Here is a 21,060-nt window from a genome sequence, read left to right on the forward strand (position 1 = left end):
CAGTGCTCTAGGCAGTCCAGTGCTCACCAGCTCTTCCTGTACTTCGAGTGACACACCACTATCCCTACTGTCCATCCTTCAGTTCTCATCCTTTTTCCTTCCAATTGGATCAGGTGATATGCTTCCCAAGCATGCCTCACCATGGTAACCAAGTGACTGTTGTGCATGTCTTCTGATGCTTAAGCCCCATTCTGAAGGTGGCCAGTGAGCATGCAGTATCTCAGAAGAGAATCCTGGTGCTCCCATAATACATTCCACTGTAATGCCTTGAGATACTCTCCTGCTGTGCCAGGGTGTCAGCAGATGACCCAAAATTTTGGCTCATGAGCTCTGCCTCATGTCCTTGACACCTGCCCTCTGCTCCAATAAGCCCTTTGAGTGTGTGCAGGACCAGGCTCCCCTGCCCCCCCACCCCCCATGGAACATTCCCAGCAGACTCTATGTTTCCTTGTATTGTTGTAGCTCTCTCCAGGAGGGAAATGACCAACATCAGACTTTCCTCCCCCCCCCCCCCCCCCCAGATGTACACGCACATAGCTGGGTGTCAGCTCCCGGGCAACACCCAAGAGCTCTGAATTGTTTCTTTGGCCCTTTGTGGGTACCCACACTGGTACTTCCTCGGGACCAACCTTTCCTTGAGCCATTTCCATCTTAGCATCCTTGCAGTGAGCAGTACCCTGTACAACCCAGACTTAGATTTCTTCTGCATCCAGCAGTTTCTGAGGGGAGCGGAGGGAAGGGCTCTCCCTAAAACGTTTTAAACTATAGGCCACAGTGTCATATTTCTGATTTTTATGTTGCCTCCCAATCAACTATCATTCTGATGCTTAGATATTTGCAAGTGAAGTATTAGTTTAATTGTGTGGTGGAAGTGATTTATTTAGCAGTGCAGCAGTGGATCTGTACTCTAAGAGCCGGCCCTTGAGAAGGTAAATCATTTTCTTCCAGTTGTAGCCAAGGTTTGTAGTTTGTAGATAATCCTAGTGAAACCCACAACAGTAGCTGTTCTTTATTGAGGGCCTGCTGGGCACCAACACTTGGTGAGCAGCCTTTCCTAGGGTGGCTGGATGGCTTGATTGTATATACACACTTGAGAAAATAAGGTTTAGAAAGGTTCCCTTTCTCACAGTTCACTAGCCAGAAGCACACTCAGATGTTTAGACCAGGCCAGCTGCCCTCCAAAGCCAGTTTCTGCCACTGTCCTTTCTCTATGGTCAGGAGGAAATGAGCCTTTTTACTAGGAAAAGGTGAAGATGGATCAGGGTATAGATAAGGCCTTCTTAGTAGCTATGTAGCTGCCATCCCTGCCCTCCTTCCACACCTGCAGTATGAAGGAGAAGCTGGTCAGAGTCTGCTTGGCCTCTGCTCTTCCGAGTGTGGTTTGGGGTTTGTAGCACCATCATCATTCAAGAAGTAACTGTGGTGACCCAAGGCCGAACTGTCTGGTTGGGGTCAGCATATACTCCCAGGGCCTTCTGGTGTTTGTGGGCCATGAGGAAGTATGGCCTTGCTGGCTGTGAATAGAGACTTCCACTCTGCTGCACTGACTTTAGTGTGCTTTGGTTTTCGAGACACGGTTTCTTTTGTACCAGCTATAGCTGGTCTGGGACTTACGGGATCACCCTCCTTCATTCAGTCTGTCAAGTGCTGAAATCATAGGCTGGAGCTACCATGTCCAGGTGTCATTCGGATTTTGATTTGTCCTGTGAGTATCTCCTGTCATCTCACTGCATGTGAAGTGGCAGCCGGTCTTGACTGACAAGCATATTTACCTTTTGTGATGTTCCTGGGTACATTTTCTCAGACTCAGCAATTCAGGAGGAACTCTTAAAAACAGACTCTTCAGCTTGTCTCCCTGCCCCACTGGAGAGCACAGGTTTGAGTCATTTGAAACCAGGGCTTGAAGAAGCCACCAAGTCCTCAAGTAGCATGTTCTTGAGAAGCCTGTCTGCTGGTGCCAGCAGTGGGTGTATTGTTTGGAATCATGGAAATCCTGCCACCAGAGTGACAGCTCAGAAACAGCAGGTCAGAACCTGAGCCCAGCTCTGTATCCATTTTGCTGTTGTTACTGTTGTTGTTGTGTATCTATGTGTGAGCATGAGCCTGCACATGCTGTGACGGAAGAGAGCACACCATGGGGGCGGGGGATGGAGGCAGCCGAAGGGTAACTTTAAGGAGTTCTCTCCTTCCACCATGGATTTCTGGGGATCAGACGCAGGTGGTCAGGCTGTGTGTCAATTACTTTGACCTCCTGAAGCACCTCACCAGATCCCAAGCCCAGAGCTGTAACTGACATGTTCTGTGGGTCCAGGTACCATGTGGACCTGCCGCATCAGGTGTCTGCATCAGTGACTTTCTAGACCAGGAGTAGTACTGATGTGTCACTATCAGGGCAGAGTTGGGCATAGGGTGGTTTCTGTGTGGCTAACTGTTGTAACGTGGGGAACAGGTGGTTCACTGGTTCACTCCTCCACCAATCTGTCTGCATCTGAGCACCAGTGTTGCCAAGCCCACTTTCCTGTTGGGCAGCTGCATAAGTTTTTTGCCAAATGGTGATAAGATAAAACTTTCTCTAAGTAAAAGATGTTGAAATGCAGGTTCTACCCAGGGCCTCTTTGATGTGTGAGTTTTGAACATACATTGTTGAACTTCACATAGCCTGGAAGAAGCAAGATCAAGTAGTGTATTTGTAGCTGAAACTTCCCTGAGAAAAGGTGTTCAGGTGTTTAATGAGAGAGAGAGAGACAGATGAACTTACCCTGGCTCCTCAGAAGGATCAGATGTGTTAGCAGGTAACTAACAGCTGCTGAGCCGCACAGGTGTGTGGTTCTGCCCTTGGCCTGTCCATTGTGTAGTTGCACTGTGACTTAGATAGGGGCTCTGTACAAAAAGGGAAACAGGATCCTCTTGTTTCTTCTCATTCCTGCAGTAACCTTAGAAAGATGAACTGGGTACAGTTAGTTTTGCCAAGTTTGGAAGCTGAGACTGATTTTTCTGAAATGCTTTCTATATTGATGGAGGAAACCCCAACATCCAAAGATTCTGGAGAGACTCAGTGAGGCACTTCCCCACCTGCCTCGTTTAGGGAGGCCATTCTCTGGGGCTAGCTGGAGCACCCCAGAGTTGTAAAGAACTCCAAGCCTTTCTGTGGTTATGAGGGTCTGCTTTTTGATCGTGGTCTTAGCTACTTCAGTTTGCTTCCATGCCATGTCACCTAGCTTTACAGAACATGTCAGCTGTGTATCATTGGCCAACCTGGAGCTGGGGCTTTTCCATCTGACCTGCTATAGCTTTAGAGTCTGAGGTTAGGAGACAATCGTGAAGAACATGGACCAAGCCTTTCTAAGTGGGTCTGGTCCAGACAGACAGCAGAGGAGGTGGAGAAGTGGTGTGTCCACTTAGCAGAAACTAAGAGGGAAACTAAGACTGCTGTGTTCATGGGCAACAGCAATGGCAGAGCTGGGGTTGAAGCTCTGGTTGGGCCCCCAGATCTGGCAGTCTTACCCTGGTGCCTCTTAGCAGCACTTCTAACTCCTACTGTGGGGGTTGAAATAAATTAGACTTAACACCCACCTTGGTTTCTCCTTTCTTTTTTTCCAGGCTTCATGCTCTTGTTTTCTTCCTGCAAACCAGGTGCCAGCAGAATTGTTATACAAATGGAGTGGGCTTTAGGTCTCACCTTCCAGACCAAATTGGCATTTTGTTTGCCCCCTTGGAGCCACAATATTAATGCGATTAGTCTGTCTCCTCTGGCCATGTTATAGGGCTGAAAATGAGACTTTAAAGATTTATTTATTTATTTTATGTATATGAGTACACCCTGTAGCTGTACAGATAGTTGTGAGCCTTCATCTGGTTGTTGGGAATTGACTTTCTGGACTTCTACTCGCTCTGGTCAACTGCACTCTCTCCAGTATGCCCTGCTTGCTCCAGTAGACCCCGCTTGCTCAGTCCATGCTCTCTCCAGCTCAAAGATTTATTTATTATTATAAATAAGTACACTGTAGCTGTCTTCAGTCACACCTGAAGAGTGCATCAGATCTCATTATGGGTGTTTGTGAGCCACCATGTGGTTGCTGGGAATTGAACTCAGAAGAGGAGTCAGTGCTCGTACCGGCTGAGCCATCTCACCAGCCCTGAAAATGAGACTTTAAATAGAAGATGTGACATATGGGTCTATGCAGGTTTCTTTCCTGCACACAGTAGAGTGGCCCATCTTGACTTTCAGCTCCTGGATCGCCATTGCCTATGGCAGGAGCACAGCCCATTTCTCAGTCCCTGCTGAGCTAATCAATAGTGATGTCAAAGGAGGCAGGGCAAAGGCCTGCTTAATATAGTGGATTACAGCAACCCCTACCCCCACCCCATAGGGTGGTGGGGCTAGGCCGGAACAGCCCTTTCTTCTAGTTTCCTCCCAGTACCTCCAAAGAATTTGAAAGGCTGGAGGCTGAGTTGTTTTAGAGTGACAGAGTTCCTGCTTTCCTGAGGGTGTGTCAGCCCTCCTGGAGCTCTGCCTGAGGCTGCTGGGTCATTGGGTTGTCCTGGAGATGAATCCCCTTTCAGCCAGTGTCTTGGTTCTTAGTGTCGCCGGGGAAGGGGTTGTGATCTGCTGGCCTTAGGATGGGCAATGCCATTGAAAAACAGAAGCCCCTGAGACAAAGCCATCTGTGCCCCTGGAAACAAGGTAGGAAAGCTCTGCCCCCATTGTCTGTCTGGGGGACCCTGGCCCAGCTGAATCAGCCTGGGCCTTACCTTCCAAGGCTCAGTACTCAGCCTTTCTAAAGACTGAAACACACATTACCTAATCATTGTGATAGCCAGCATGACTGATGGTTGGGTCTCTCAGGACCTTCTGTTTCTATGTTGATACCATTCTTTTGTTTGTTTGTTTGTTTTCTTTTTGTTTTTGTTTCGTTGTAGTGGGAAGGTTTGAGACAGGGTTTCTTTGTGTAGCACTGACTATCCTGGAATTTGTATTCATGGAGATCCACCTGCCTCTGCCTTCTAAGAGCTGGGATTAGAGGTGTGAGTCACCACCACCTGGCAACACTGTTCAATTCTTAAGATGTAGTCCAAGTCAGAGTTTAGATATAAAGGAGTTGGAGTATTTTGTGATATTTTTGGTGTAAAGAGTGTTATTAAAAGCTTTTGAACATGTATCACCTCCCAAAGATGTGTGTGTGTGTGTCTCCTGATTACCTACTTTCTTTTTCTTTAAGATTTACTTATTATATGTAAATACACTGTAGCTGTCTTCAGGCAGCCCAGAAAGAGGGCATCAGATCTCATTATGGATGGTTGTGAGCCACGGTTGCTGGGATTTGAACTCAGGACCTTTGGAAGGGCAGTCAGTGCTCTTATCCTCTGAGCCATCTCTCCAGCCCGATTACCAACTTTCCACACCATGATGGGGGCAGAAACCTCTCTCAACCCCGATTCTTGGCTCAGAGGGGAGGAGTCTGGGGTCCTTTGCACTGCCTCAGCAACACAGGACAGCTCTGTGTTAGTAGTGCTGACCCATTAGACCCACAGCTGGCAGGTGTGCCAGATGTGGCACCTGCAAGACTTGGGGACAGGATCTCACTGTTCAGCCTGTCTGGTTCTGAGTTTTTTGTCTCATCACATTTTCAGCCCCCGTCCCCCTCATTGCTGGGATTACAGATGTGCATGCATCACACCCAGCCATCTGTCCAGGTCTTGCCTAACCCTGCAGTCGGACTTGATGTGTGTTTGGCAATCCACTGTAACGTATGTCTGAGTGTGTGTTCGTGAATGGAGAAGCAACTGGAATGAAATGCCTGGCAGCTTAACAGCAACTGTTGGAGCCAGATTATAGGAAGTTTTTCCAGCTTAAAAGGGAAACCAGGTGGGCTGTTAGGTCAGCCTTTCGGAACCTCCCTCATGGGTCTAGCATCTGCTGCTTCTGTGAAGAACCGTTCCTGAATGGTGCTCCAGTGGACTCCAGCTTAACAAGATGGAATAGTAAATGGGTAGGGGCTTGTTCTGGAACTCGCCTTTCTTTGGTGCTGGGTATTGAATCCAGCGCTTGGATGGTGCTAATCAACTCCCTGCCTCTGAGCTGCACCCTCAGTCCCTGTTCCTACTTCTCTTGGCACTGAGCAGTGTGGGAGAAACAGTCTTGGTTTTGCATAGTCAAACTGGAGTGTTTGAAGAGCTGTGCTGACTAGAATTACCTTGACACAATTAGTAGAATGATGCATTTGAAAGTGAAGACTTCCTTCCAGATGAGCAAAACTGGGGAGATCTTAACACAGCAGGGCCGGGTGGTGGGTCCGAGGTGCACTTGTTATGCATAACAGTACTAGCAAATGCAGCCAGGGGCCTGGCCCATATTAGGCAAGCGCTTTACCAGTGAGCTACATCTGGCCCTTGGTGTGTTTTTGCATGTTTAAAATAAAAGCAAGCAACAGCTAGGTTCAAGTAACTAGTTAAGTTTTCATTGGAAATAATTACAGAAAATTTTGAGGGTTGGTTGGTTGTGGTTATTAGCTGAACTGGGAGCAGTTGTAGGGCTGTAGTTGATAATCTGTTCAAGTAGGTGGGGATAGTAAGCAGAGCCACTGTGACCTGTGCTTTCCAACTCACCTTTCCCCAGGGCTTGGTTGGTTTGTCCAGGGTACACCCTGGAACCAGGTTTTTCCTCTCAGTCTAAAGCCTACCAGACCACAGGGCCATTTCCAGTCCCCTTTCAATGAGCTGATGAGATCCTGGTGGATATGTGGTGGCTTCAGGCAAGCCACACGGTTGGGGTCTCTGACGTACTAGGGAATGGGTGAATGGGTGGAAATCCAGTGTCCACATTGGCTGCAGTTGGGATAGCCCAAGGAGCTTCTGACGCTGTCCCAGTCTTAGTATCCTGTGATGGCTGATACTCTGAGCAGACCCTTTGCCTAGAGCCAAGGATGATGTGTGAGGGTCAAGTCTTGTTGCATGCTGAAGTCTATCCGAAAAGAAATCCTGTCTGCCCTTCTGATCAGTTTGTGGGATGGGAAGTTGGAAAATTGAAGTGGTATGATGGTATTTGAGTGTCCTGACTCTCTGCTGCCCGTCAGACTCTTCCTTCCTCATATTGGCTCTAGGAAGTCTCATGTGGACAGATATAGCAGCAATTGCAAATTAAGGTATTACTGCAAGTCACCATGTGGGTGCTGGGAATTAAACCAGGTCCTCTGGAAAAAACAAAAACAGGTCCTCTGGAAAAATAGCCAGTGCTCCTAACTACTGAGTGATCTCTCCACCCCGCCCTCTTCCTAAAATCCCAGCAGCCAGTACCACCAGGCTGATGAATGGAGATGCTAGTGGGGTGCATATTTGCACACAGTGTGGGTGGTAGCCAGGGAAATTAACACCCTCTGAGGAAGGTGAAAAGCTTCAGCTCATAGGCTGGTTAAGTGGGGCTTGCTGTGCTGGGAAAGACCTGGGTAGGCAGAAGGTAGGCTGGGGGTGATGGGCTAGTCAGGAGGCTCTATGTCAGCACAGCAGGGGTGGATTTAGAGGTTTGGATTGCAGCCAGAAGAGATGTTTAGACCTGCACACACAGTGGAGAGGCATCTGGTGAAGCTGGATAGCTATGTTGCAAGTCATGAATGTCCATCCAGAACATAACAAGGCCCAGAGCCTCACTTTGACCACTGACCTAGCTTCACATTTCCAAGCCTGCTTCCTGGTGTCTAAGGGAAATGAGCAGTGAGGCCCTTAGTATGCAATAGCTTTAATAAATGCATACTACTTGTCAGAAATGCTTGTAATTTATCTTTTGCTCACTGGAAAGAGCCCTGCGTTTACTGGGTCTATGGGCAGAGACCTTAGTTTTTGACTCTTGCAAGAGCCATCATCTCTTAGAGCCATGTGAATTTGAATAATTCTCTACCAGTGTCCTCTCAGAGGGAAGATATGATGACACTCTTAAAGGACCCTTTGGGTTAATCCTAGTGTCCATGTGCCCTGCTCACCATAGTTTATGGTGCAGACTCACAGAATGTGTAGTGCCTGTCATACTACCCAGGAGACTCAGTTTTCCCTTACTGGCTTCTGTTTTTGTTTTTGTTTTTCCAGTTACACAGTGGTTAAGAACATGACTTTGAACCAGGATGCCAGGGTTGAATTCTCATTTTCCAGTTATTTGAGGGTCAAATACAGAGAGTGTGCCCTTTACTTTAGATGAAATAACCTTACATTATTTGTTATTCTGCACATCTCCTGGTGCTCGTGGGAACCCCAGACCTTGTGGGTGGTATGCAAGCACCTGCCCCTGAACTACTGCTCCCTCACCTGTGATACTACATTATTAAGGAAAACGGTGGGAACTGTGGTAAAGTACAGAAGAAACTGCTGAGTTCCTATAGGACCTTAAACCTTGCAAGAGCACAGAAGCCTTAGCTGCTGCCATTGCTTTCCAGAGCCCTGAATGTACACACCCCCGCGGTTTTCCATAGGCACAAGCATGTGTGTGTAATTCCCCTCAGATATCAGGCTTCTGTGTGACCCCATAGCTACTGTAGTGATGGTGGCATGCCATCATATTAATGTTGCACACTGTTTTAAATTAGCCATCTGCTGTTGAGTGCAGAAACTGCCATTTTGGCAGCTGCAGATGGAGCAATCTTGAGGACCAGAGCTACTGAATGGTTTTCTTAGGATGAGTTCTCACCATCACATTCCCAAGCCAGGAACATAGGAATAGCTCTGAGGATCCCACCATGCTGTTTTCTCAAAGGAGAGGCATCTGTTAGTATTCTCCCACGTGAGACATAAATTCCCCAGTTGGTCAGCAGCTCATCAGTACCCATGTCCCATCTGTTTGGAGATTTCTAGAAAATGTCAGCTGTACTTGTAGTGCCACAGTGACGGGTCATCTGAGGGAAGGACGTCCAGGGCCAGCAGCAGCAGTGTGACGAAGCGGCTACTTACAGAGTCCTGATTGGCTTTGGGCTTTTCTTGGTTGCTTTTAAATGCCAAGTTTCAGTGAAGGAGGCTTTGTTTAAAGATGCACATTTATTGCCATTACCTTTTGTCTTCTGTCTCCCAAAGAGTATTGATGATTAAATTTTTTTCTCCTGTTGAAGATGTAGAATGAGCCAAGGAGCCCCAACATTGTTAGTGTTGGGCTGACTGCTGGGGTGTGTGTGGGGGGGGTGGGCGGGGAGGTGGGTGGGCAGGTGCAGCAAACAACCCAACTGGTCCTTTTCCCAACTGCTTCTTTTCCCAACTGCTTCTAAGTGATGAGACATCAGCTCTGCACCGCAAATAAGCAGAGCAAGGTGTGGTTATACACATCCATACAGAAAGCTGAGGCAGGAGGATCTTGAGTTGAAGGCCAACCTGGGCTACATATTGAGACCTGGCCTATAAATAAATACATCAAAATAAATGGTCAAGGTGCTCTTAATTAACCAACTCATGTAGTACCTCAGAATGTGACTGAAGGGGTTGGAGTGAGGGTCAAAGCCATGTGTGGTAATATCACAAGAAGGTTCAGGATGAGAGGAAACCTTTAAAAACAGAAGGTTACTAGGATGCTTTTGAAATCACATGTCTTGGGCTAGAAGGATAAAAATCTAAAATAATTATCTAATTTTAACAGTGGAACAACCAGGTGGGATGTGAAATCTTGCAGCTTGTATCTTCTGTTACCAATGTTGTAACAGGTTAGGACAATATATGCAGTACTAATGGGAAACAGCACATTGTACATCATATATTTCATATTTAACATGATATGTGTGTAAATGTTCTGTAACAAGTAAAACAGTTTACATGCAGACTGTAAATGTCTATAAAATACAATGTATAGCATGTGTCACATGTACCATATGTAACACAGCACCGTAGCATGTGTAGCAGTGACCAGTAGCGGCTGGGATATGGTATTAGGCAATGCCAGTGGCTTCCTGTGTGCCGGGTGTGGTACCAAAGGATTGACATTTGAGATGGGTTCTGTTTGTACACAGTTGGCATATAACTCCAGCCTTCTATAAATTGGATTTTTTATTCAGCAGGGATCAGTTATGGGGAATGAAAACTGTAAGTGTGAAGGGGTTTTTCTCATGAGAAGTGTGGGTGTTGCTTTGGGTGTGGGTAAGAAAAGGGAAGGAAACTTGGTTCTGTCATCAGATAGCTCCAAATTTAGAACAATGTCTGTCCTGAGCCACTGGCTGGAGAGTGTGTTTCACCCTGGGAACGTGCGTAAAATACATTTCCGGGTTTCGAGATTTCTTTTCCAGCTGTGTAGAGGCTCTTGCCCTTATCTGCTGTGGTTGCAGTGGCTGTCAGCTACCCAAGATGGACATTTACTTTCCAGGGATTGCTCATAAGACTTTTAGGAGCCCTGAAGACCATAGACAAAAGCTGAGACGTTTGTCCTATAGTTCATCTGTGTTAAGGGGCTGGAAACATAAAGGACCAGATGGGATTCTAGAAGAAACAAAATCTAGACCATTCTGTAGGTGTTTACATAAACATTTAAAAATATGAAAACCCTTCCCTGGTTGCAGGCTGCTGTTGGAATTCTGGATGCTAGGCTGTTTACTAACCCCTGACCTCCAGAGTCTCTTGGTTTGGATATTTTCTGTGGTCATTGCTCCTCTGGGAGTCAGCAACATGTTCCTCACTCACACAGGAGATAGAAGAATCTTGTCATTTCTAGGCTGCAGGGGGAACTTGGTGTCCACCTACAGTGCCTACCACTGATTAGAATGGGTCCACCTGACCCCACATGCCCAAGCTTTCACTGTCAGGGAGGGGGAGATAAAGGAGGGGAGGCTCTGGAACCTTATCCAGACTACAGGCTTTGGTGTTTTCTTTGCCATTGAATGGGCTGAGGCACTAAGTTTAGTGGAACCATCCTCCCTGCAAGTGTTCTAGCCAAAGTAAAGCATTTTCAGTGAGAGAAAAAGTCTGTCTCATCATTCCCATTACAAACTGATGGATAGCTGTTGAACGTATGACACAGGCACTGTTCTAGGCTCTGGGCATGGATTGTGAAAACACAAATCACTGCTGCCCCCTGGAGTCTACAAGTTTGAACACAAACTAGTGCTAGGTTGTCCTGTCCTGGCAGCGAAGGGCCAAGGATGGTCAGTGCTTGGGGATTCTTAGTTTTATATAGGAGGACGGTTGGTTTTTTTTTAAAAAAAAAAATGTTTTTTCTTTCTAGCCCCTGCTCCTGGAATGACGACTCTGAGACTAATTATTTATTAACACGGGCATTGGCTCATTCCCTGACTAGCTCATAATTTATTTAACCCATTCAGACTATTCTGTGTTTTCCGCATTGGTAGGCACTTCTCCTCAGTTTCATGTTTCTGACCCCTGTGTTCCCCAAGAAAGTCTTCTCTTCAGTTTGTCCTCATTCTGCTACCTGCTGGCTTACAACCACCTCCTCCGGCTCCTCAGGGTTCCTCTGGTCTCCCTTGGATCTCTTATTCTCTTTCCCAGAATCCTCTCATCTTCCTGCCAGTATCCTACCTATTTCCTGCCTCAGCTTATTGGTCATCTGCTTTTTTATTGACAGGTAATGCTTTTAAGAGATTCTCTGCATAGAAGGTAGATTCTCAACACTAAGAGAGCCCAAGTGTGGTAGATATCCATGCTAGAATGCTCTAGAAGGAACAGCTGAGGACCTTGAAATGGGAGCCCAGGAGCATCCTGGGACAAGCTAGACTGGTGAGTGACAGCACAGGAGGCCATGGAGAGAGTTGCAGAAATACTGATGGGGAGAGCTTTGGGATAGGGAGAATTTAGGCGGCGACCTGGAAGGGAAAGGCATAAAGGATAACTCAAGAGTTTCTAGCCAGTGCATCTGCAGGGATGCTGCTACAAGAGGAACAGATAAGGGGACTGGCAGAAGTTGAGCTGACTTTGAGATGTTTGTGAGAAATCTAGGAGGTAGCCACTAGGCTATTGAGTGTAAGAGTGGGGGTTCACACTTAAGAGGGCTAAGTGACTAGGAATGCTTGCGAAGTAAACATAAGGACCTGAGTTCAAATCCCAAGCACTCATATAAAAAGCCAGGTGGGGCTGTGCTCACACTGGTTACTCTAGCATCGTAGGGGCCAGTGGCAGGATGATTGCTGGGGCTTGCCAGCTGCTATAGTAGCTCCAGGTTCAGTGAGAGCTCTGTCTCATGGATAAGGCAGAGAGTAATGGACCAGGACACCTGGCCTCTGCAAGCATTCCCATATGTGTATATATTCTACATATACCACAGAGAGAGAGAGAGAGAGAGAGAGAGAGAGAGAGAGAGGGAGGGAGGGAGGGAGGGAGGGAGGGAGGGAGGGAGGGAGGGGGAGGGAGAGATAGCAAGATAAAGAATGTGGGATTCAGGAAAGAGTTGGCTTTTTGAAAGTTGTCATTGTAAATGTGGATAAGCTCACCTGAGAATTAAGCTGGAGAAGGTGGAGGCTGAGACGAGAGCTCCAGAGCCTCTACCATTAAAAAGGGCAAGAAAGACCAGGTAATGCCTACCTAGAAGGCTTCCTTGGATGCTAAGGGGTAAAGTGGGAGGCAGACGGGTGCCTCAGAAGCCTGGTATGGAAAGTGTGGCTGTGGAGGGAGGGCACTGGGGTGCCAGGTGATGCTGACTTGTGTCCCAGTGCCTAAGAACTGAGACTTGACTACAAGTCCTGCCACCTTGGGTGTCACTGGGGCCTTGTCACATGGCTCCAGTGGATCTGAAGACAGGAGAATGAAGGGAATCACAGCAAGGCGTAGCTACTAGATGAATACAGTTTTTCCAGGAGCTTTGCTGCACAGAGCAAAGATGGCATTTGTTGAGGGGAAGGTAGTACACCAGAAATTCTCATACAGAGTGAAGTGATGGTGTGACTGAGCTCTACAGTAAAAAAGGAAAGATAGATGGTAAGAGGATCCCTGCTGGCTGTAGGAGTTGTTAACTGTCGCATCCCGGCACTGGCTGCTCCCTAAGGCAACTCCTGTTGGCAGTCGCCTTTTGCATGCTGAGCTGAAATAACTAGCATTGAGTCTGTGCTCCTACAGCTACTAGTTTAGGCTGTGCTGTGGGCTCCTGTCCCTCTGGTACCTGCAGACAGCTGTCAGGACACCCCTCTGTCTCCAGCCAATCACCTAGCCGTGGCAGACTTGCCAGGGAGTGGGGGACAGAGAGGGAGAGCAGTTTCTAGCTCCCCAGAGGAGACTGTAAAATCGCCTTGCCAACATGTGTGGATGCAGGATAGGAATGCTTTGGGTCACTTTTGCACACAGTATGCCACTGTCCCCTGGGGACTGTGCTACTGCATCTGAGCCTGACTGGAACTCTCGGGTTATAATATTACCCCCCAGGTCACAAATATGAACATAGTCTCCAAGCTCAAGATCACAGGCTAGAGGGATGGCAGAGTCAGGACCCCATATGTGGTCTCTAGCATCTGGGTACATTTTCTCTCTATCTTTCCTTCCCCTGGTGTCTGTCTTTCCCTTTTTGAGCACATGAATAATGTTTTGGTAATTGTCTCATCACAGGCATTGATCTGGAGCAGGGATTAGCTTGCTTTGGCCTGCCTGTTAGACTACATCTGATTGGGCAGCTGCACTTACTGGAATCCCATTGGGGTCACCATGTGGCTTTTATTATCTAGGGCTCTTATTCCCATTCACACTCTCAGCTATCCCTTCACTTTTCCTGTCAGCTGACTCTCCTAGGTAACCACACAGGCCTCCTCCAACTTCCTTGCTTCAGGCCTCCTGACTTCCCCTATCCTGCCTCATCCTTGCATCCTTTCTCTCTACCTCTGGCACTGGGCCTGGGCCACCTTGTGTGTAGTCTGGGATTAGCCTTCTCTGCTCAGGCCTTCCTTATTCTAAAGCTCGTTTAATTGACCCCCCTCTGCTCAGCACACTGCATTTCAGGTTTCCCCAGGGCCAAATCCAAAAAGTGGGGATGTGTACAGTGGGGCACAGGAACTTTGACTTCATCCCTGCAAGTATATCCTTGGGCAAGTCCTTTCCCTTCAGCTTCCTGAATGCAAGAAGAATGTGCTGATGGAGCTGGGTCATAGGCCACTCACTCAGAGTGTGAGGGCTGCAGTGTGCATACCTCAGCCTAGGGCTGTTCTCTTTGCCGTGGCTACTATCCTATGCCTGCATCCTGACCTCTGAGTCTCATAGCTCTTCAGTCCTCCATGCCCAGCTGGGTGTCCCACTGGTTAGAGCAGCAACTCATCCCATTAGGAAAGCAGCTGGGGAGATGACTGGGAAGGGCTAGCTCTGCAGTCTCTGAAGAGATGACATTTGATTGGATAGTAGAAATTTTGGTGCAAACATGTTTAATACTCTCTTTGGGCAAGAGAGAAATGATCAGTAAATTTGGCCAGGATGCAGGACCCTTTAATCTAGCCTGTATGGGAGCTAAAAGCTTTGCCCTCCTTGGAGGTAGGTTGAGCATTCCCTGGAGGAGAGTTGGGGGCTGGATCTTAAGGGAGCTCTGCTTTGACCTGCCCTACTCTGAGCCAGCTGACTCTGGACTGAGAGATGGCCTTTCTTCCTTATGTCACTTGCAGTCACAGTAGGTAGTCTCTTGCTGCTTACTAATGTCATGGAACCTTGAAGAGACTACTCACTGGGTCAGCCCACTTTGTGCATGTGTGCATGTCCTCAGTTGCTGTCAGCTGAGGAGTGAGGCAGAGTCCACGAACCACTGCTTCCAATGCTCATCCTGGCCAGCTGTGGTTGGACTTGGATATAGGTTTCTTTCTTTCTTTCTTTCTTTCTTTCTTTCTTTCTTTCTTTCTTTCTTTCTTTCTTTCTCTTTTAAGATTTATTTATTTTATGTATATGAGTACACTTTAGGTGTCTTCAGACACACCAGAAGAGGGCATCCGATCCCATTATAGATGGTTGTGAGCCACCATGTGGTTGCTGGGAATTGAACTCGGGACCTCTGGAAGAGCAGTCAGTGCTCTTAACTGCTGAGCCATTTCTCCAGCCCAGGTTTCTTTCTCTCTCTCTTTTTTGTTTGTTTGTTTGTTTGCTTGCTTGCTTGTTTTTTCGAGACAGGGTTTCTCTGTGTAGACTTAGCTGTCCTGGAACTCACTCTGTAGACCAGGCTGGCCTCAAACTCAGAAATCTGCCTGTTTCTGCCTCCCGGAGTGCTGGGATTAAAGGCATGCGCCACCACTGCCCAGCTTTTTTTTTTCTTTTTTTTTTTTTTGTCAAATAGTTTTTTTATTCTTCTTCTTCTATCCCTTGAAATGTAAATACCTAAGTAGCTGTGCTGATGACCTGGCTGCAGAGGCAGTAGGGTTGTGAGTTGGAAACTGGTCTAGCTATGTAAAAAACCTTTTTATTAGAATTGAATTCTTAAAGAAAGAAAGAGCATTGGTCTGCATGAACTGACTGGCATCATACTGGCCCTGTCCCCTATCCCAGGTCCTCATGTCCAGCTGGAGTGCCCTCCCTCTAGATGATGCTTGGTCCCTATAAGAACCTTGCCAGTGTATCTGACCCTGTCTTCTTTCCCTTCTCATTACAGAGCTCTGTGTCTGAACCACGGGGCACAGAATCAACTGTGTTCCTATTTTATCAAATCTTCTGGGCATAAAGAAGATTTGATAAAGAACTATCACTATAGTTCATTATTTTAATGGATGCTCTAGGGCAGCGGTTCTCAGCCTGTGGGTCCTGACCCCTTTGCAGATCAAATACCCTTTCATGGGAGTCGCCTAAGACCATTGGAAAACACAGATATTTACATTACAATTCTTAACGGTAGTAAAATTACAGCCAAGAAGTAGCAACAAAAATAATTTTATGGTTTGGGTTCCCCACAACATGGGGAATTGTATTAAAGGGTCACAGCATTAGAAGGTTGAGAACCAGTGCTCTAGGGTCTAAGGGAACCCAGGTTGAGAAGTGAAAATAGCTGGTTAGAGACATAATTACAAACCAGACAACACCATGAAAGATCAGAGCTGAGCTCAGAGGACTAAGTCAGAGTTAACTAGGTGACAGGTCAGGGGGCCCCTGGGGAAGGAGGAAATCATGGGCATAGGCCCTGTGATGTAGAGGTGCAGTGGCTAAGTGGTGGCTTGTCATCCTGTCAGCCTTGAGCTTAAGGGCAGTATCTAGCTGAGTAGTCTTGAAGTGTTTGAAGTGGCATGTGTGCCTAAGAGATTTATTGAGAGATTAGATTGGTGATTTGAAATGACAGGAGGACTCTGACATGGGAGACAGCACTGGAGAGACTCAGAAACTCACGGGTTGAGTTCTATTATAGACAGTTTATGATGGGGTAGTAGGACAGAGTCCCTGGGTGCTTAGAGGGTAAAATAGAAGCCAGGCAAAGGTAGGTAGAGCTGGTGCTTGAACAGGGCTTTGGAGGTGGGAGTGGGGTTGAATTGGCCCAAGATTTTTGGCCTTATGGACAGTTATCACCAGCCAGTGAGATGTGGAATCCTAGAGACCTGTTGCTGTCAGGTTTATCTATAAGCACTGAACCGTGGTTCTTGGAGGACTTTGTCAGTTTTTATTTCCATGGCCATTCAGCTGTTGTTTGTAGGTATTCATATATATGAAATAACAGTTCTTCCCCAGAACTCTTACCTTGTGGGGCTTGGGTTTTTAATAGGAGTAGCTTGACCAAATAGTGTCCACCTAGAAAGCTGTCCCCTTGCTGGCACTGTGTCTCTGCACATCCTCTCCGGGTAGCTCTGCCCCACAAGAGAACTACATAGACCAGCTAAGAAGGAAGGGCTTCCCCATGGCTCATTTTTCTTTCTTTTCATGGGCAATTGGGCTCCTAATGAGAATGTTCTCATTAGGAGGTCCCAGGAAGCCTCCATCCATGAATGACTCATGTGATTTACCAAACTGCTCTGCCAGGTGTCCTCATTTGGTTTAACACTTGCTCCAAGCAGCCATGGGGTGCTGTCATCAAGCTCTTGGGACAAATATATGTGCACTGTCAAGGCTGAGAAGTTAATTTTCTACTTATGTGAAAATTAATTGCCAGATGTGGCGATGGAGCATCCTGGGGTGTGTGTGTGTGTGTGTGTGTGTGTGTGTGTGTGTGTGTGTGACCTGGCACTGTTTGCCAGTGATGTGTGAACTAGTCAGCTATTTCAGAACCTAAGCTGGGTCTATACTAAGTTATGGTCCCCAGGGGTAGCTGTGGTAGTGGCTACATGCTTCTTCCAGTTAGGAGAAGCTAAGGGCACCTTACTTTTTTGAGACGTGGTTAGTTTTGAACAGCTGTGTGCAGAGGAAGGGTGAAAGACATTCATGCATGCTACCTTTTTGGCCTCTCAGAGCAATGAGTGACAGGTCATTAGACCCCTCATCCAGATTTGCCTTCTCAAATTCCCCAGTGTTGCTGAGAAGTCAGAGGCCAGCAGTGATTTAAATTAACATATTTAATTAATAAAATGTGTACGATTGGTTGTTTTATAGTTTTGCATAGTTTTGAGTCTCAGCAGCTGAGTCATTGAGCTTATTGTAGACCCTCATTGTCACAGGGCTCCCTTTATAAAGCACCTAAATAATTACAGCATGACTGTGGTGTACCATTTGAGTATTTCTGCTCATAAGTGACCTGGCTCCACTGCATCTAGCAGTCTGATGAGGACTGCCAAGTCTCCAGCTCTCAGCTGAGCACTGGATCAGTACTCACGGTCCTGCTACATCTTAACTATAGCATGGAGTTTAAATGTGAGTTTAGCAGAGAGTTCCTGCCTTATTACCTGGTGTGCTAGCTAGTCTTATATCAACTTGACAGAAGCTAGAGTCACTGGAAAAGAGACCCTCGACTGAGAAAATGCCTCTATTAAGATTGGGCTGTTTAGGCGAGCCTGTGTGCGTTTTCTTAATTAGTGATTGATGGGGAGGGTCCAGCCAGTTGTGAGTGATGCTGTCCCTGGACTGGTGATCCTGGCTTCTATAAGAAACAGGCTGGCCCGGCGGTGGTGGCTCACACCTTTAATCCCAGCACTTGGGAGGCAGAGGTAGGCGGATTTCTGAGTTTGAGGCTGGCCTGGTTTACAGGGTGAATTCCAGGACAGCCAGGGCTACACAGAGAAACCCTGTCTTGAACACCCCACCCCACCCCCAAAAAAAGAAACAGGCTGAGCAAGCCAGGTGGAACAAGATAGTAAGCAGCACCCCTCCATGACCTCTGCATTAGCTCCTGCCATGCAGAGCTTGGTTCTTGTCCTGCTTGAGTTCCAGTCTCGACTTCCTCCAGTGATGAATAGTGATGTGGAAGTGTAAGCCGAATAAACCCTTTACTGCAGTTTGCTTTTGGTCATGGTGTTTCATCACAGCAGTGATAACTAAGACACTTGGTCTAGGAGACCCAGAGGGTCAAGAGAAGAAATGAATGATTTCAGCTAGTCATAGTAAGATGGGCTAGATATCAACTTGAAGTGGTTGCAGGGTGGATTTGGCAGGTCCTAATACAGCCAAGCATGTAGTAAAGGGTATTCTACCTAGGTGGAAGTGTGGCCAAATAAAGGTGCCGAATAACTGTGATGTGTGGTCAGTCACCCTCCAGTCCCAGTTGAACAGTAAAGCTGGTCTGTTTCTTCAAACTGCAGGCCAAAACCTAATTGGCTGTCTGTTTTTGTGAGTAAAACTTTATTGAAACCCAGCCTCATGTTCATGGTATTTTCTCACTTGTGTAGTCGAGTTCACAAAGCCAGCAGTAACTGTTGTCCTCTCCTTTTAGAGAAACATTTAGAACAAATGAAAGCACTTATATTTGGGCACCAGGAGGTAGGAAAATGGTTTGTAACTGGGTGAGAGGTGTTCCCAGCATAGGAAGTCAAGGACAAGGGATGTATCTACCTCTCCTTTCTGACTCTCAGCTGGGGTCAGGCCTCACAACTGGTCTCAAGTGCTGTCCCTCTTTCCCCAGCCTTTGTCTGTCTTTGGTCCAAGTCCACACCGCTGACCTTGATTTTTTTTTTATGGGGACCACAATGTGTTCTCTGTACTTCTTCAGCGAGGGGCTGCAGAACAGAGCAGAGTCCAGGAACAAGACAGACCAATGGTGGTTTCGAATACTGAGAATAACGTGTGGCCCAATAGTTTCAGGAGACAGTGGGGAAGGAAAAGAGTTGTCATTTTGACCACCAACCATATCGAACCCAAAGTAATAACTTCCTTTGGCTCCCACAGCATGACCCACATGCTCTGCCTGACATTGAAGTCTAGGACACCAGGAACACCTTGTCCATAAAACAAAGCTGTTCATCTGCACTAGGGCAGGCTTTGTTTGCATTAATTATAAATTTGATGTGATGTTGATAAAGGGGCTAAAATAATGTGGCCCTGTGGTGCACACTCACCGGTTATCAGAGATGACTGCCTCACACAGACTTGCTCTGAAGACTCTAGCTCCTGGCTTTGAAGAAGGGGAAACTAGGGCAGCCTCCAGTCTATACCCCATAAGATGGATGCCCTTAATCCTGTAGATGAAGAGGGGAGACTGTCTTCCTATACATTTCAAGGCTTTTCAACTGGACTAAAATTCAAATTGACATATACAGGTTAACAGGAGAAACCTATGTTTAATTATGCTGTCACCAGCTCCCTAGAATAGGAGGCTTCCGGAGGGGCTTAGTGCTTATAAAGCACCTGATGGTACCCTTGAGCCTTTCCTCGGTGATGCCTCCAGATGAGCACCAAGGCCCGAGCTCCTGAACACAGCCTGTGGGGCTCCTGCTAACCTGTGCTCTCATCCCTGGCCTTCAGAAACCAGCCAGATCTAATGTGTGTGGCTTTGAGCTGTGGGAGCTCTAGGAAACTGCTCTGCAGCAGTGGGAACCAAGTGTGTGAGAGGTGACACCAACTGTTATAGAACATTCTCAACATGAAAGTCTAAGACAAGAATCAGCACTAGGTCCTCCCTTAAAAATGAAGCTTAATAGTGACCTGCAAACTTCTGGTCAGGTGGAGTAAGACAATTCTCATTAAATTGATTTTTGGTTTGGTTTGGTTTGGCTTTGAGACAGGCCTCCATCTGTAGCCCAAGTTCCCTTGAACTCACTGTGTAGTCCAGGCTAGTTTCAAACTCCTGTTAGTCCTTCTGTGGCCTTTCAAGTGCTGGGACTACAAGTGTGTACTCCCCACCCCCACCAGGCTTTCCAGTAAATTTGCTCTGAGTTATTTCTGTGTTAATTACAGCTCCTGGAAAAAGCATAGATTTCCTAAGAAATATCTGACGTATGACATTGTCAGACCATAAACTCCGTAAAGCGTAAGGTTTAAATGGTCATTTGAAGACCTTTATTAACTCATAGAAACCCAAGTTGGAGACCAAGTTCATAGTTTCTTTACATCTTTCTGGCAATTCCTTCTACAGTGTGGCACTGGAAGTCACTCTCTTCTGAGTTCAGAGCTTGCTTTTAGTGGGCAGAATTAACCCACCTTGTTCACCTTTTATCTTGGCCAACAGGAAACTCAGAGCCACACAACCACAGCTGGGGCAGTACATCTGTCTTTTCACTCTACTATTGCATGCTTTTAAACTGTGTTGTTAGGGATTTTGTGTTACCTAAACAAACACCACCATTAGGGGAAGAACTGTTTTTAACTGCATGTTAGCATTGCGGTTGGCTTTGACCCAGCTTCAGAGCAGAAGCAGCCATGTGTGTTTGTTACACTAATTATTAGGTGAGTTGTTTAGCCAGGGCTTGCTGGCTGGCTAGTGAGCTCTGACTCCTGTGTCTCCCCAGGGCAAAACCCTGCTGCTGTTCTCATTTAGAAGGGTTTGCTTCTGACCCAGAGGGTTGGTACAGACCAAGACTCCCTGAGAAGCTGTGCAGCAGCTTCCCCTCCCTGGGGGAGTCAGTGCCTTCTGCCTCTGCTCAGGCGCAGAGGAGAGAGGAAGTGACCTTCCGATTGTGGCTGTGGTAGCTGGCTTCATCTCTCCTCCTGGGGTAGAACATTTTAGAGTTTGTGTTTCCTGTGTATAACTCCTAAAGCAAAGTGGTTTGCTGAAAATGTCACTTGGTATTTGTCATTTTGCACCTAGAATAACATTTGAGACCTGTGAAACAATGAGTCACTAGAATAGTTTGAGGCAAA

At 47.0% G+C, this 21,060-nt stretch overlaps 1 protein-coding gene across 12 annotated transcripts in view; it reads left to right on the forward strand.

The window, feature by feature from the left end:
• The window catches only part of Rapgef1 (Rap guanine nucleotide exchange factor 1), a 123,297-nt gene that overhangs the window by 18,558 nt on the left and 83,679 nt on the right, over positions 1-21,060 (forward strand). Inside the window, exon 1 of one of the 12 annotated variants that reach the window (XM_031369586.1) lies at positions 4,469-4,684. The exons of 10 other annotated variants lie outside the window; for them this stretch is intronic. In XM_031369586.1, the coding sequence (XP_031225446.1) occupies positions 4,621-4,684 (64 nt within the window). In that variant the 5' untranslated portion in view covers positions 4,469-4,620. Of the gene's footprint in view, positions 1-4,468; positions 4,685-21,060 lie in introns of those variants that run through there. One more of the 12 variants, XM_031369595.1, reaches the window with a different exon arrangement.

Source organism: Mastomys coucha, unplaced genomic scaffold (assembly GCF_008632895.1).
Source record: "Mastomys coucha isolate ucsf_1 unplaced genomic scaffold, UCSF_Mcou_1 pScaffold15, whole genome shotgun sequence".
In the NCBI taxonomy this organism is placed as follows: Eukaryota; Metazoa; Chordata; class Mammalia; order Rodentia; family Muridae; genus Mastomys; species Mastomys coucha.